General features: G+C 32.8%; 1 protein-coding gene across 11 annotated transcripts in view; it reads right to left on the reverse strand.

Annotated features, from left to right (window-relative positions):
• Nucleotides 1–11,593: 11,593 nt before the first annotated feature.
• Nucleotides 11,594–17,676, reverse strand: part of CLC-D (chloride channel D) — a 192,593-nt gene continuing 186,510 nt past the window's right edge. For 6 of the 11 annotated variants that reach the window (XR_016363934.1, XR_016363935.1, XR_016363931.1 and 3 more), the window contains exon 24: nucleotides 11,594–12,078. Coding sequence is in view for 4 of the 11 variants with exons in the window: in XM_089825892.1 (XP_089682018.1) it covers nucleotides 11,997–12,078 (82 nt within the window). In the remaining 7 variants the exon portion in view is untranslated. The remainder of the gene's footprint in view (nucleotides 12,079–17,676) is intronic. The other 5 variants (XR_016363930.1, XR_016363933.1, XM_089825894.1 and 2 more) reach the window with 2 other exon arrangements.

Here is a 17,676-nt window from a genome sequence, read left to right on the forward strand (position 1 = left end):
CTTTTCAACTGATCAGGATTAGATTTCAAGTAATCCAATGGAGATATATGAATTCTTGTCTCTTTATAGTATTGTATTATGTAAAAAGATTTAGATGTTTTACATTTATGCTCCTCCTATGAAGTTGAAGTTACTATGCCTTTAGCTTAATCAATTTTGTTTGATGGTGCATTATTTTTTATAGGGACTAAATTGTTGATATGATTTCTATTCTTTTGACCTCTGGTCATTACTGTCAACTGAGGCCCTTCTAGAGTTGCAAAGCAGTCACCTCTTGTCTCTAAATATGATTCATACTCCACGAAAAAGTTTTCAAGGTTGCCACAAGGAGCATGATCATCCTCACTTTTAGGATATTCAATTGTTTGTTCTTTATTATCCACCATTTTCTTATATCTAATTATAACAGCACATGTATCTCCATCATGGTCTGCCCTTGAGTGAAAAACACATATTTTATCTTTTCGGGGCACCTTCAATTGCTAATCTCTGTTCAATAGGTTTTATTTGCAATGCTTTACCTCCATTTGATTTTCTATAACCTTCTTGATGAGGTTGATGAAAAGAATGAGCAGGCCTATTGATTTTTTTCTTTAATGAAATGAGCTCATTAGACATTGTTTGAAGCATGCCTTCTATATTACTAGACTTAGTAGTTGTATTACCCATGATTCTAGATTGGAATTTTCCTTTTCCACTTACCAAAGGCTATCATGTCATCCTCCATCTCCACAACTAATGTCTGGGCAACTTGCAAGTTTTCTACATTTTCTCTTCTAATTTGATATCCTAAATTAGGAGGCATAGAACTAATGTAGAAAGTCATCTTATTATCATTTGTAGGTGCACTCGCAAGAGGTATTCTTTTGATGAGTTTATTTAACTTTGCATTAAAATCTCTTACGAAAAATGATGGCTCTTTCTTTATTGGTTTCAATTGCAACAATGATACTTGTGCATCATTTGTACTTTTATAACATTCCTCAAACCTTTGTTTCATAGTGTCCCAATTTGTGATGCATCATGTAGGTAGGTCTTGAAACTAGTTAGTAGCATTGTCCAGTAGCATATCTACAAACATTCTAATAGCCACATCCTCATGTTGAGGATTTACTACACCACAAGCCTTATGGAAAGCACTTAAGTGTTGTTCTGCAGAGGTAGTACCATCACCATTAAATCTTCGGAAGTTCTTCCTTGATACTCTTGGAAAATCATTGTTAGTTGCAAGGACAAGAGGACCAATAGCATTTCCCCATGGTTGTATCATAACTACTAGTACAATGATTTGGTTTATTTGAAAGGTGATTGAAAATGGGAGTGTTGCACCAATCAACAAAAAAGTATCAAAAGCAGTAGGAATGGAAGTCCTAGCAATAGGAGGAGAACAAGATTGATTTCTCTGTGATCTATTTGGAGGAACAATTGCAGATAAGATAGTATCTTGGAGTTGCTTGGTTATAGATTCCCTTGCACATGTTCTTCCTCTTCTGCAAAGGTCTTCTAGGATAGGAAAGTTAGCCTTCTTGACCTCTTCATATATTGGGTCAATCTTTCCTTTCTCCTTGGCACTCCTAGTATATTTGGAATCTAGAGTGTATCAAATGTCCAAAAAATAGTGTTTTGAATTTATCTTGCCAATCTTAAACTTTGGATTTTCTTCTTTTCTTCAGCGGATTGAGGGTGTAAAACTAGTATCAAAATCTTATGGAAGACACCTGACTACCACAACTCCTTTCTTGCAACTCAAATATAGGGAATTAGGTTGCAAATTAATATGAAGGAAAATTCTTCAAAGCTTTCATCTAAATTGCCCTAGTAGAGTCACCAAAAAATGTTGGTTAAAAATTTGTTCTCGTATTAGATTTTATAATCTTGACTCTTTGATACCCAATGCTTGGAGAGACAAAAGGGTGTTTACCAACAAATGGGTCAATGTATCTATTCTATCACTGCCCTCTGAATTGACTAGGTACAACTCCCTATGATTTGCAATGATATGCAATGAATATGTTTTTATGAGATCAGAAGTTTTGACATTATAAGCTCTTAACCTAAGAGCAATAAAGGATAACCAAATTGTTTGTAGGCACAAGCAATTCAGGTAAAATAGATTTGGATGACCTATCACACCCAATAGAATGATTGTAGTAGATGATCTTGAGATTTCCTGACTCTTACTTCTATTCTAAATGCATTATTAACCATCTAAATGCAAAAGAGGAACAGAAGAAGAAATGCACATAAGGGCAAATGGAATTGCTTTGACTACTAGGCTTGAATGAAATCAAATTCAGCAAGTTACTAATAGATTCACACAAATCTATCCTTCAATTCTCAATGACACTATCTAGCATAATATGAAATGAACAAGAGAGGAAGCAGAATTATATATAAAGAAAAATTAATGGAATCACCTCTACTGCAAATATCAAAATGAAATGGAATCCACCTGATAGGATCACATATAATTGTCCTTCAACTCTTAATGCAGAACTGATCTATCCACAAGAAACAAAGCATGAAGAGCAAATAGGGTAAATGGAATTACAGACCCATTCACCGTCAAGTTTTTCGACCTTTGCATTATCAAATGAGATTACATTTATGGTTTTTTGTCCTTTCTTAATTTTGGCAAAGTAATGGTCATATAATAGAAAGAATATGAGAATAAAATATGAAATTATCCAATTTGCATCATGATATGAGCACATGGTATCTCTTCTATTGATGATTCTAAATCCATGGTGTTTCTAAAGGCACACAATGATTATTCAACTTCATAGAATCTCAAAAAATCATGTAGAAAATCATTAATTCTTCATATTCTACTATTTCACGCCAACCTACGTATTTCAAATTCTAACGGTCACTAGAACTTTTAATTCCTATCATTGATCTCAAATTGATGGTGAAGATTAAATTATTATAAACCTTCTTTGTAACTTCCTCCATAGGTCTCTCCGTGTACATGCATCTTTCCATCATTATGTCAGTATGATTATTTTCCTTGCAACTTTACATAGCGAGATGGCAACAAATGTAGATCTTTTCCCGATCGAACGGTGGTAATAAAATGATATTAAGTCTCTTTGTTTTGTAGCGTGGGTCCACCTTCTAATTATATACCTTGTGGCAGACATGTGGTAGTACTTTATTGATCAGATATTTTGACATCAACTTGTCTATACCCTATGGAACATAATGGGCCCATCAAGACACTTGTTGATCCGTCATTGTGTTGCTATGAATAATGATCAAACAACTTTTAATACAAAAATAATGATGATCATGGATCTTATAAGATCTAATGGCTTAAGACATTCAACTTTCGTTTAATATTTGAATGGGATCCACTTTGACAAGTAACCATTTGGAATTTTCAATTGGCCAATAGCACACATTCTTTCATTCAATTGACTTTTCAACTCTGCAATGTATACATGTGGATTAAATATTAAGCATCAATTTCATTTCAAAAAGAGTCATACTACCTTTGACTTGGTTCTTTTGCCATTTTTTCATTTTTGACTGCTCACTCTGTATTGAATTCTACTGATCTTGCTTCTTACTTATTTTTGCAATCTGTATATCAATATTTTAGCCTCAATCTTCAATGTTCTCTACTACATTTTCTCTGAACATTTATGATCTCTTTTAAATGTATTCTTCTTTTAGATATAGACCTTTGATCGTGAAGTTAGAAAATCTTAGAGATTTAGAAATGCTTTTATGAAGAATTGCTTCACAACATGAATCCTTATCTTCAACATGATTAGAAACAAATCAATAGAAGATCCAAACCTCCTCATTAAGATGATGCATAACAAACCCTGAAAACCTTAATCACCTAGCTTTGGGTTGATGCATTGCTCACATGATTCTACGCATTAGATTAGCTTAAAGGGATGATGAGAAGAAAGGTCATCCTATAGGTAGTCTACACTCAAAGTCAAGACATTGACACTTGACTTGACTTAGAACCCTAGAGCAAAAGATATGAACTAAAACTTGAGCAACAGTCATCCACACTCATAACTGTATATATACTCATTCTTCCAGCAACATGTAGTTCAAAAAGATCATCAAAACCCACATTAGTAGTAACATCCATATCCTTCAGTATCTTAATAGCAATATGTAAGTTTAGATCCATATCAGCCACAACAACATTGGGTAAATCCACCTCAATAACATCTATGAAACCCTTAACCACATTGGCAGCAAATAAATTCATCTTCTTATTGGGAGAAACATCTAAATCAATAGCATCCATAACATAATGAACATATACCTCCATATCAACAACAAAAACAACAAGTAAGTCCTCAATCACATTCATTTCAACATTAACATCATCTTGAATAATAGTAACTTCCAATTCCTTACTAACATAAATGAAACTCTCTTCTTCAGCAATCTCATTGCAGACAATAAGATGTCATACAATTTCCATGTCTGATATATCCATCTATTCATGAAAACCAAAAGATACATTAGCAAAATCATCATGTACTTCCATGATCTGTCTTCTTCTCTTCATAATCTCTTGAATTGGCCAAATAGCCTTCTTTCTAATCCTCAGATAACAACTCAAATCAAACTCTTCCAGGTCATCAATCTTTTCATGTAATTCATCCCAAAAGGAATCATATTCATTGCTCTCAACATCATCAAGATGTCTTCCACGATCTTACACTAACTCAATAGCTTCTACTCCAATTGTAATTTTCCTCAACATGTTGAATAATTCTGGATTTGCATCTCTCCTTCCATGAACCGTCTTTACACATACAAACAATGATTGAATGGTGAGTCCTCAGCAAGTGTAGGCCAAATTTGCAGATCTGCCACCCTACACCAAATACACTAACAAACTAGGACTTTTGAAATCAAAATCTTCTCTGATAAATTTTCACCCAACCAAGGTCCTAGTACAAACTGCTTCATACTTTAGTGATCTATCTACACACTCAAGAACATTGAGCTTTGATACCATCTGATGTAGTGTGAATTTGGATGTACCCCAAAATGAGGTGATCCAAAAAGCAGCACACAAACACATAGCGAAAAATAAACAAGAGGAATGAGATTCAGATCCAGATAGACAATATTTCATATATTCAAATCAAAAAGTTTACATCTAGCATGCCCGACTGTATGACCTTACGGGTTACAACCATTACAAAGAAGAATATATCTTTCCAAGAAGAACAGATCTCCAAACTCAAATGTGAACTTCTATCTCCAAGCTACTCCACTCTAAGACTCCTTAAACTAAAATGACTTCTCCATGCTTCTCTACATCTCCATACTTAAGCAATAAAATTTGCCTAAGCCCCAAGACCCCTTTAAATACTTGCATGGCCACAAGTCAGCCTATTACAAATTACCAACTAATTAAATCCTTAAATTAAATTTATAACCAAGCCACAAGTTGGCTCTAACAAATATTAAATGCCCATTACGAAATTAAATACACGCAAGGTCAGCCCAAACTGGAACCAAACATAGACAACTTGGTCAAAGAAGGACCAAGACAAATACTAGCACTTGGCACATATAGGAACACTCAGCACCAATAGGAACACTCGGCACATGAAGGAACACTCGGCCAATGTTGCAACTCGGCAAACACTGCAACTCAGAAAACATTGGCTACCAACCAACTTGGCACTTGAAAGATCACTTGGTTGATACTGGCAAAAAAAGGGATAACACGCTTACCAGTATGTTAACACAACCTCGAAAAACTTCAACTCGGTCAATACTAAATAATTACTAGCACTAGGCAATGTCTGTAACTTGGTAGCAACCAACAAAATTAGTAGGATAACATGATGTACGAGATGCTCCTGCATCTTTGTATGTACATGTGTGTGCATGTGTGTGTGCATGTGTGCAAAAGACCTCACTTTAAAGAGAGAAAATGAGGGGAAAAGAGACTTTTAGGCAATTCTAGAAGATTCCTATTAACAAAGGCAAGTGATAAGTGGAAAACACGCACATGACCAACATTTCAACATGAGGATATCAATGGATGAGTATGTGGCACACAAACATTCATGTGATGTACTAATGTCCAAACAAATCATGCTCAAAGATAACAAGCAACAAAGATAAGACATAATTAATGTCAAGTTCACACTAGAAAATAGTTGTTCACAAGGAATTTGAACATCCTAATGGACCTACTCAAATCATAATGAGATGTAGACTAAAGTGGTTCCAAAAGTGTGGCCTAAATTTCACATGTGGGTGTACAAGTTTTTACTGTACACATTCAAAATCCTTTTTGTGAGGTGTATAGCTTTGCATGATAATCCATAGTAAAACTTGAAAGTATCAATTACTATAATGACCCCTACTCGGAGGTTGTTCATAACCAAAGTTTAACACTTATTACTATGTAACTAAGTTAATTCAATTTGAGGAAATAACATATAATTTATAATGCTTTTAGTAATTGTCATGTTTAATAATTGCTTCCTTACTCTCCTCCTAAGTTCATCCCAAGGAGAGCGTGGATTTACTTGTTGTAGGGCACTTGACACCACTATACTCTCTCAATTTACTCTTCTTTCCCTACACAACACCATCTATGAACTCCTACGACTATAGAAAACGATTAAGGAGTAATCTAGTTTTATATTAACATCTCATCTATTACGACTATAAAACATAACACACACACACAGATTCAATATCATTCATAAAATCACATAAAATAATAATTCTTATATTAAAATATGTTATATCATTTAATCATTATAAATATTCCCAATTTCACTATTTTATATATATATATATATATATATATATATATATATATATATATATATATATATATATATATCCTACGATCACTATAATCTATTGTTAAATAATTTCATATTTATAATTATGTGAAATCATAATTTTACGTATGTAATGTATTGATTATATATATTTGTTTATTTATTATTTACTTGTCATTATATTTAAATTATTTAATAATCATCGTTAAATAAAGTATCACTAACTAATATTAAAATACTTTATGATTTATTATAACCTTATTCATACTAATCTTAGAATTAAATAAATATGCTCAACTAAGGCAGATATAGTTAACATACCTTTGAATAAGGTGGAAATACATTTTCCCCTTTGATCTATTATGAATTTGTTGTAGCTTGTTTTCTTTTTCTCTTTTAACTTCTTAATGTTCCTCTTCTCATACGTGATTTGATTCATTGTGTCTAATCCCTCTTTTTTATTCGGTGCCAAAATAAATGCCATTTTACGATCATTTGCATCCATTATTAATATGTGTTTTACGTCGTTTCATAAGTCACGTGACTATTCGTTGATTTGGATGATAACTTTTATTTTGAACAATATTATTATATGTGCGCTAATTCAATTAACTATATTTATGATTCATAATAGAATATATATGTTTGAGATATAAGTTATAATAATTTATACTATTATTTTTATGAAATTAAATAAAATCGTGTGTTTAATATATCTAATACATTCATTACGATTCTTAACAGCGTGTCTAAAAGAAACACTAAGTTGTTAGTAGGAGGGAATTATCATGATGCTTTATGTGTATGTAGTAGACCAACAATTGAATAAAGAGATACAAATAATAATACTAAGAAACACAACCTTTTGTAACTAATGCAACTTTTAGAAACTCAAATTAGTTATTAAGAGCATGTCTACAGACTGATAACATATGTTCAAGGATTCATGCATTTTCAAACTAAACCAGCTAGCCCATTAATATAAATGCATTAGAAAAAATGATAAGAACAATTAATTCAAAATAGATTTCCAAACAAGAGAGATTAACTAATTTGTTTTCCATAACATCTACCATTAGCAATTATCAAGTGAAACAAAGAAAATGTAAAATCAACAATAATTTGTCATTTGAGATCAATATTTGTAATTGACAAATAGAAGATTTTGATATCTTAATCAACATGTGGAGTGTCAACTTCAAAGTGAGATTTTTTTAATTTCAAATGTATCAATAATTGATCAAAATAATGACAAGGGTTTAGGTTCTAACTTTGCAATTATCTTTTGAGATACTATTTCATTTATTTATTTATAAATTTATACAATTTAATAGTCATCTACAACAATGACATTTAACATTAATCAACAATATATTGCACATCAAATCAAAATCTGTCTTCAAACCTATCAACAATGGCAATTTCATCAAATGAATAATTATAATTGTAGAATGGAACAATATTAGATCACTTCATACAAATTTTAAAAATAAGAAATAAACATGAGAAGAAAATAAATGAATGAAAAAAATGGCTTCTTGAATATTAGGTTGCCCTTAGAGGATCCACCATGATTGGAATGAATAAAGTGTTTCACTAAAACCTCCAATCTTATCAATCTAAATTTGGTTTATTAATCTCGTACTCTGTATTATCATTATTTGTCATCAAGTTTGAGGATATATTACTATTAAATACATATTAAGAATGTTTTTTTCTTAGCAAACTTATTAAATCATTTATTTGTATGTCTTTAATCTCTACACAAACAATTAAAGTCAACATGGTACATATTTAATTTTAGAACTAGTTATCATATCATATTGAGTGCAATTGAATTAGCATTAAGAGTGGAAATACAATGAATTTTCCATTTATTTCAAAAAAGACGTAAGTCTTATGAAATTCTTTTGTAATTTTTTTCTTGGTTATAATGGAGCTTTGTTAGTTGATTTTTTTTTTCCTTTACTTTTCTTTGGGTTGAGGAGTTAGGAACCTGATGCAAGCCCACACGTGCACCTCTTCATCTTAGGGCGAAGGACTAAGGGGCATCTACGCCGTCAAAATCACTTGGGGCACAATCGTAGCCTCATCCCTTATGGTGTTGGGCTTCTGCACTCAGCAAAACTTGAACCCTGGTGGACTCTTTGTGAACCAATCAACTTCATTAGTAGATCAAGGGTCTTTCAAATATAAACTAATTGTCTTTTCAAAAATAAGACTTAATATTTAATATAAATTTCATTATTCTTAATTTAGAATAATCTTAATTTATGTCCATTTCATTAAATCTTATTGTACATTTTTTTCCAAAGATGTTTTGCTCAAATATACAAGTGTTCATTAGATTAAACATATTCTTCAATAGATATTTCTAAGATATAAAAGTTATGTAAACATATTGAAATGTCGTGTCCACTATCTTAAGAACACATGATAAAATGTATTTTGAATTGTTTTGTGTTGCATATTTAAGAACCTTAGATATTAAGTTCAAAGGAAATTTGAACAAGTTTTACTATACGCAAAGTCATTTGCACCATGCACAATATATAAATTAAAATGTTAGTGTGCCACATTCCCCAAATGAATCAACCACCTATACAACAATTTTATAATCAATTGATCTTATAAAATTTGATAACATTTAGATCCCTTAAATGGGCTAGGGAGATTTAAGATCATTTTAAGGTTAAAATTATAATAGTCTCTATATGTGAAATCATTTTCTATACCTTGCCATCACCAATTGTCCATAATCTCCAAATGAAAGTATTCAAAATATCAAAGAAAAGACAAAAAAAAAAAAAAAAAATATTCATATTTTGACACTTGAATCCATAGTAGTCTTTTGTGCCCAAATAACAAAATAAATAAAAATTGCATCAAAATTTCAGACACGCTATGATTAATCATCAAGGCAAGAAAGTTATATGAGAAAAATAGTTAGATTGTAAAATTTTGGACACTATGATTAATCATCAAGACGAGAAAGTTGTATGAGAAAAATGGTTAGATAGTAAACATAAACATGACAAAAAGGGGAGTGGGGGGTTGCACAAATTTCAATAAGTATAAACAAATACAATATAAATTTGCAAAAACATGAAATAAAAAAAATACTGAAAGAATGTCCATATAAACCTAGGAACATAAATAGGAGAGCGAAGTATATTTTGAAAAAAACTAAAATATATATATTAAAAAAAATTAAACTAAAAACCAAAATGCAAAAAAAAAAAAAACTACATAACTGAATCCAGAAAAGAAAAGAAAAAGCTACAATTATTATTGAAAAAAAAGCTGCAATTAATTTTGGACTCTTCCACTTAAAACTCAATTTATCAACTTAAAACACATCATCCTAGGACTTTTCTCAGTTATGGTAGAATAGATCATTGAGAACCACATGTTAAAGATAAAACTTATTAGTTCCTACTTATTAGCCACATTCACTTTACATCGGCCAAAAGAATTGTTGAGCCATTTGCCACTTAGTAGTACTAATAGAAAACAATGTAGCAGAATGTCGGCATATGATCTCTTTGTAAAACATGTCTCAAAATATGCGTCCATAAGCTTCTAAGTATTATCCTTTATTTTGGTATGTACGACTTCCTCCTATTCTTGGTAGAGCTCTACACTCTACCCATTGTTTTTAACATAGCAATACACAGGTTATACATTTAAAACTCTGGTAATCACTAGCATGGTCTTTAAAAAAAACTATTGTTGACATTCATTGAGAAAAAACACACACCAATTTCCAACTAGTAGTGCTCACAAATAGCAATGATGGTCAGCTAAGTCAATGTAATTGGCTTTGAATGTAGCCAAAGAGTAACTCAATCTTAACATATCTAGATTGATTTTATTGTTTACTTTAAATATACAGCCTTTAGTCTCATTTATGTATCTGTAAGGAATAATCTTGTTGTTCCTGTATACCTTAGTACAGAAACAGCTCCTATTTTCGATAGGTTGGTTAGTGAAGTGTTTTAAAAAGCCCTTGAAGCATGAAATCACCCTATTTGAGTTTTTAGCATTCAATGTTTACATGAGGTCTAAAAGATCTATTATTATTAATTGAGATGTGCTAGTATTGGTGTGCGTACATGCAGGTTTGTAAACTGTTTGAGCATCTGTAAGTTTGTATTTACGATAGAGAACTTCAGTCTCCAAAGAGATGCCACAATTTCAAATCTTGCATAGGGTAAGGTACGTATGTCTCATATTTGAAGTAAAGTTAGGTACCTCCTGCACACTGGGAGTAGGATAGTTATATGCTATAAGAATGTCTGTAGATCTACCGATTACAGTGTGTTTATATATGTCAAAAACAAAGTCAAAGAGAAAACCAAGCGTCTGTTGGTGTACATGTAACAGTTGTGTAATAAAATTAATGCAAATGGGACTTCTCATGAATAATTTGTTGGTGAGCAACCAAAAGCAGTTGTCCTGAATCAAGATCAGACTTTTTGATCTCAAGTATCTTATCTCTGATTTTATCATTTATATGGGTATCCATTCTTCCTTTCACTGGGACATTATCCTTTTCATATCGCTACTTTACTTGAGTTATACTTATTTGCCAAAGATTATAGTATTACACTGATTTCACTCAGTCTAAAACATTTATTTTTCTAAAATATCATCTTAATTGAACATATCACAAAGAAAATTAATTACACTTACGATGACCCCACACTGAAGACCAAAATCTTATGCCAAAATGATAGGAAAAAAATAATGTCTTCTCATGACTACGTAGATATGCACAGATCAAAGGCACTCTGTTTAAGGAAAAGGGAATGAACTTGTAATGAAAATAAAGGAACAGTGCTTTGGCCCATCATGACAATCAACAATGAATTACCATAGTCCATCTGTTCAATGAATGCAACCAGCTTCTCCTTTCCATCTACTATGATTGAGGAGAATTTTGTTTTTTTTACTGGTAAACCTCAACGCCCCTTGATTTTGATTTACATTAAGAATGTTGGTGACACCTTTACTTCCTCTGCAGTTACAAGATAATTTCACTTTCCCCTTGGTTAAGGGCACATTGGCAACTTCATAAGTGCACAGAATTCATGTGCACAATCTGACGACAGATTTATGAAGAATGAGAAAAAATCAACTAAACTACATATAGAACTGATAAAGAAAAGGGGTCTTGGACAAGATACCAAGATGTTGTTAGTCATGTGTCAGAAGATCATTCAACAATGGGCGGTCCAACTCAAGCCTACTGGAAAAATCATTCTCACGGCCTTCATACCTGCCAACCACCAACAAAGAGAAAAAATGTATGTCATCATCACAAAAAGAAACTTTCTGTGCCTGAGAAAACAAATATTATGCCAAAAAGATCTGTGGATGTTAGGGCTAAGGAGTAGATTAAAAAATGTACACATTAGCTCAATTAAAAATAATGCAGTGACAATGTAATTGCTTAAAAGTCAAGAATGATATACGAAAATAAAAACTATATTTATTATTACATCTACCCATTGAAGCTTGGGAGATCAAAGGGTCTGTTCTTGTTGATTTATTTCCCAAGTTTCTGAGCTCCTCTGATCTTAATGATTGTTTACTACATACCAGAGAAGCAAAAATCTCCCCAAAAGACCCGATTATACCCAAATTTGCAAAGCTGTCCTGCAGAGGATTTTTTCCCCCAAAAATCCTGTTTTCTAAAAAATCACTAACTGCAATTTTCAACTATCCTTTTGCATTTGAATTGCATAAAAATCATTTTTTTAAAAGCATATGAAATGTCAATCACCCACCATCTTGTGAGACCTCAAAACTTGTGAGATAGCAAAATACTTTATGATATTTTTAGGTCACAACTACAAATGGGAGCTCAATGGGACATGCATAGAAGGCACAACTACAAACTAGAGCTTGTTAGGACATGCATAGAAATGATGTAATATTTAATCTGACTTTTCTGTTTTAAATCCTGATTTTTTCAAAACATGTTATACTTTTAGTTTGCTGATTTTTTTCCACAAGATTTTTTCTTTTATGCCACACACAGCTATGTTACAGATCGAAGAAAAATCAAAATGCATAGATCTAGAATCCGTAGGTGTTTGAATGCATAATTCATGGCTAATATGTGTCTAAATCCAATATCCTATGTCCAAACTCAGAAATCAATTATTGACCATACTATAATTGGTATATGGATCTATTCCTAACTTTATTGCCCATTGATCAGGGATAACTTTAAGAAACCCCCTCCACAGAAAATTTATAAAATGTTGGCGAATCCATCATTTTTTCCAAAGGAAAACATTATTTTCCCTTGGTGATTTTTTTTTCAACATACAAATACTTTAATTTTATTGGCTATTTTTTTCCAACGTGAAAGAATTTCATAAAGACGGGGCAAATAATTCATTTTTCTTTGGTGAAATACACAATTTAGGAAGCAATTTTTTCCTCTTGAATGGAAAGAATATATGAATTATGAGGCGATGTTTTCCCATTCGATGGAAAAAATACATAATGTATGAGGCGATTTTTCCCCTTAGCTGGAAAGGGTACATAATTAATTAGGTGATTTGGTTGCTTTTAATGCAAAAAAAATGTAACACATTGGCAAATGTTGTACAATTTGTTTTCAAAGCATGTGAAACATGACAATTAATTTCCTTCTAGCATTAAATGCATGTTGTATAAAACCAAGTTGCCAGGGAAAATGAAAAAGTGTACTCAGAGCGCAAGGTTTTCTCTAGATTAATAAGTGCAGTTGGGAAAGTTGATGAACATGGGACTTCCTATTCAGGAGCATCCAACAGGACATGCACCAAACCATCTAGTGCACCCAGGGTAGGTTAGGTCTGAAGAAGATCAGTATGATATTATTAGTAGCATGATGAATGATGTGTGGGATCTCCGAATAAATAATCCCAAGTATATCAGTGATCAACATGAACTGGAGCAAGAGGCAAAAAGGGAGGAGTTGGACTAGGCATGATTTGACGACAAAAGAGGCTCAATCCACATGTTGCAAACATAGAACAAATTGACAATATATTGGCAATGTTTCAAGCTATGCGGCGGGCACTTCATTAATTTCCTTGTTTTCCAAATCATTTCGTAATCTTTTGGGGAAAATTCTGCAAATTGGTTATTAGTTACCAAAAGTCCGAAGCTTGTATGCACCCCTTCATTTTCTATAAGAAGGGGTACCAAGAATCTCTAGGAGGTATTTAAAGGATATACAACATATAATAGGTATACTTATTGTATTCTGTTGAATGTTCATAGAACAAAATTTTGTATAGGCTATTATAAAATTATGCAACTATTTCAATTTTCCAGCTCAATTGTACTCAAATTTTTCAAATTAATATAAATCCAAAGTATTTTATGCCTCGCTGGATGATTGTTGATCAACCTATTTGTTTCCTACCAGACTTTATCTCGAAAGGCCCTCCCTATTTGGAAAAAGTACATATTAAAATGTGTTACCTAACAACTGCCAAATGGCAATTGGTAATAAATACAACACAGTGGAGTTGTACCGAACAATAGTGTATCATTCGATGATTATATATCAATGGTGGACATTAATTAGATGTCCCATCGCTGTCACTTGCATTCCCTTTGCTATCAACTTCACATGCTTCACTTTTGCTTCTGTACTAAAGAAAAATTATAAACTATAATCTTGCATATGTGGGAAAGATTTCCAAAGATTTTCTACTAATAGAATTTAAGGACTAAGGGATACAGAAGGTTAAATGGATGTCATGGTTGTCGACCTTATTAAGTTATTGGTAGGCTCTTTTCTTCGTCATTTATCAATTTGTTTTTCGAAGTGACTATGGTAGTGTTTGGTAGCAATAATTTTCGCATAGTTTAGGAAAAATCTATCTAGTTTAGGTGAATTCCCCCTACCTCTAGTGTTGGTGGTGCAAATAGTTCGGTTTAGGTAAATTGTCTGCAATGGACACTCCAATAAGATTGAGGTGCAAATTGGAAGAACCACAAAGGGCATTTCTAGGCCCTTTTCCTGATGAAAACATAAATAAAATTTGCAATGATGTTGATCCTTTTGTCTTTGAGGCCATGAAAATGGTGCTCAGTCGCGAGTTTCTGGAGAATGAAGACAAGTACCGTGTCAACACGAACATTACTTCTTGATTTCTAGCATCTCTCCTCGATCTCGAAGAACAAAAGGCGAACATGCTTATACTATTGAGGCAGACGTTCAAATAAGTCTATCTAGGTGATGACATTGATGTCATCGCGCATGTAGCATTAGGGGTGGGCATCCCTTGGGCTCATTAATTATGCAAGCTTTTACAACCTGGCCAAAATGTGGCAATGCAACCTTTTCTACTAGACCTCATTGTCGAGCAATTGAGGCGCCACAGGAAATGGGTGTAGTGTGGAAGAGACTTTTTAAAAAAATGGTTTTTTCTGGATGTTGAGATTGCAGAGGACCCTACACAGAACACATATCTTGATGAATTTACAGATTTAATCCTCACGCAACAATTCTAGATTGATGATGAGCACCACCACTAGGGTTTCCCAGGGTTGACAATCCGTAACTGTTGTATTTTGGGATTTGCTTTGTTTTAACAAATTACAAGCAAATTGGCATTATTCCTTGTGAACATTGTAATTACCGTTTGAATATTAATGAAAATATGTAGTTTCATTTCAAATTTTGTTTAATGGATTATGGACTTGCAGACTCCTTGGAAGATTTGGAAATGTGTTTTTAAAGTTAAATATGATTAAGCTTTCATCTTTAAATGTTTGCATTTGTAATGAAGTTAATCCCTTTAAAAGTTTTCGTTGTTGTCCCCCGCAAAGAAGACACGTGTTTAGTTTACTCAAACAAAAAATTACATTATTATTATTAATAATACTAATACAAACATCAATTAATGTTTTCGCTTATGAAGTTTAATGCCATAAACAGTGAACATCCATTTCCATCCATTCGATTTTTTTAAAAATCAAAGGCTCAAACCATATTTTGGAGGAAAGTTCAGAGTCGGGATTCATTTTTCCAATTGTCACCTACAAGGAAGACACATGCCCATGTTTTTTCAAGATAGTTTGACATCATGCATCTCTTCTCAAGGTTTCTTTTCTTTTCAGCGGCTCACATTTACTCTTCCTTGTCACATCTCTCACTAGATGGCATCTTTACTAAGAATATCATTGTACAATATACGCCTTCTTTATTTCTTTCGTGTTAAGTGCAGTACTTGTTAGAAGATTTTCTCAGTGATTAGATTGTATACCTTTATGGCATTTATAGTGATAGGTTGGCAAGCTTCCCATCGCCTATTTATCTTGAGGGTTGGCTTTCTAGGCTCCACTCTTCTTCAATGGATACTCCGATCAAGCTTTCTTTCCCCTCTTGGCTCATGGCTTTCAACAGACCGATCAAAATAGAGCACATTATGCAAATTGTCAAAGTTAAGAACGGGGTCATTTGGCAGGTTGTCCTACGATGCTTAGGGACCCAATTTATTAACAGTCCTAATAGATTCTAGTCCAACCCGGGTATTGTATCCATGTTCATTGTAGTTGCTCGCTATTTTTATGTGGACCATAGTCTCATAGCCACCTTATGCAGGGATTTGTTTGAAGATGTTCTGCTTGGTGACTTGGACATTGTCCTCCAAAATATTAGGTATGACACTTACCATCCCATTAGCAGAAAATTATAACATGCTTTATGTTCATGGGGAACTTGTTGTCACCTACCCAATCATCTTCATAGAGAACCCGGATGACTTTAGGGAAAAAAGTGATTCCTACAAGAGGAACCTGTGTTTCCTCATCTATTTCTGCTTAATCATCGATCCCTTAGAAGAAGATTGGTAGGAGCGATACTACATGGAGGAGGAGATCCTATAGGACAGAACCCTCAGGGCTGCTATTGAGGAACTTTGGGAGGCATTTAGAGTAGACTAGTGACCATCTTGTGCTTTTTGTTTTAACTTAATCTATAGAGCTCGTTGAAACTCAAGCTCTAAAACTCTCGTTACATTTTGTTTTATTTAACTTTACTCCTACTTATTTAAATCTTAACATTATTGTTAATCTATTAGCAAAGAAAATTTTAAATAACTATGTTGACTATATGAAATCATGGATGGTTTTATTGGAAGTTTTTTTTGAGTCGTTGCCAAGTATAATGATAAACAATGCTCTCTATTATGATTTTCCTGGAACATTTAGTTATTTAAGGGCTTTTATATCAATCAAATTTAGGTGAAGTCAATGAATGGTATATACTCCTATAAAAATTATAGCTAGTGTTCAGGTTTATTATACTCTAACCCTATTCAATGTTATTTTGGCATGGTAGTTGCTCTTTGTTGTGGCAAGTGGATTGAAGGCAAATAGAGGGTTACCATCAAGGTGTCACTTCAGCATTGCATTGGATCTCTTTAAAAAGTAAATATCATTAATAAATAACCTTTAACGAACCATTCTCATTCTCATGAAATTCATTGCAATAGGGGGTATGTCCCCTAATATTTCTTGTAAAAGAGGGGATGCCCTCTTCAAGTCCCATTTAGAGCAAATGTATGTATACAAGGCTTTAGTCTCGGGCTATACCAAGGGTTTTCTTTACCCCGTTCTTTTTTCCCTGTGCCTGCACTTTGAACAGGGTTGTATGGAAATATTTTGATATAAATAAAATGGGCATTTCTGGGTAAGATCCCAAGGACTAAATGGTTTACAAATCACTATATTCCAACTGTAGATTGTAGAATTTAGGGTATAATTTTGAATCGTGTGTGTAACTCTATAAGCCTAAAACATTAGTAGTGAGTAGTTACTAGTTAAATTCTACAATTCTAGCTAATTTGCAAAGTAAATTATA

The sequence above is a fragment of the Cupressus sempervirens genome, chromosome 4 (genome assembly GCF_028749045.1).
Source record: "Cupressus sempervirens isolate cs-2001-9-10 chromosome 4, ASM2874904v1, whole genome shotgun sequence".
Lineage (NCBI taxonomy): Eukaryota > Viridiplantae > Streptophyta > Pinopsida > Cupressales > Cupressaceae > Cupressus > Cupressus sempervirens.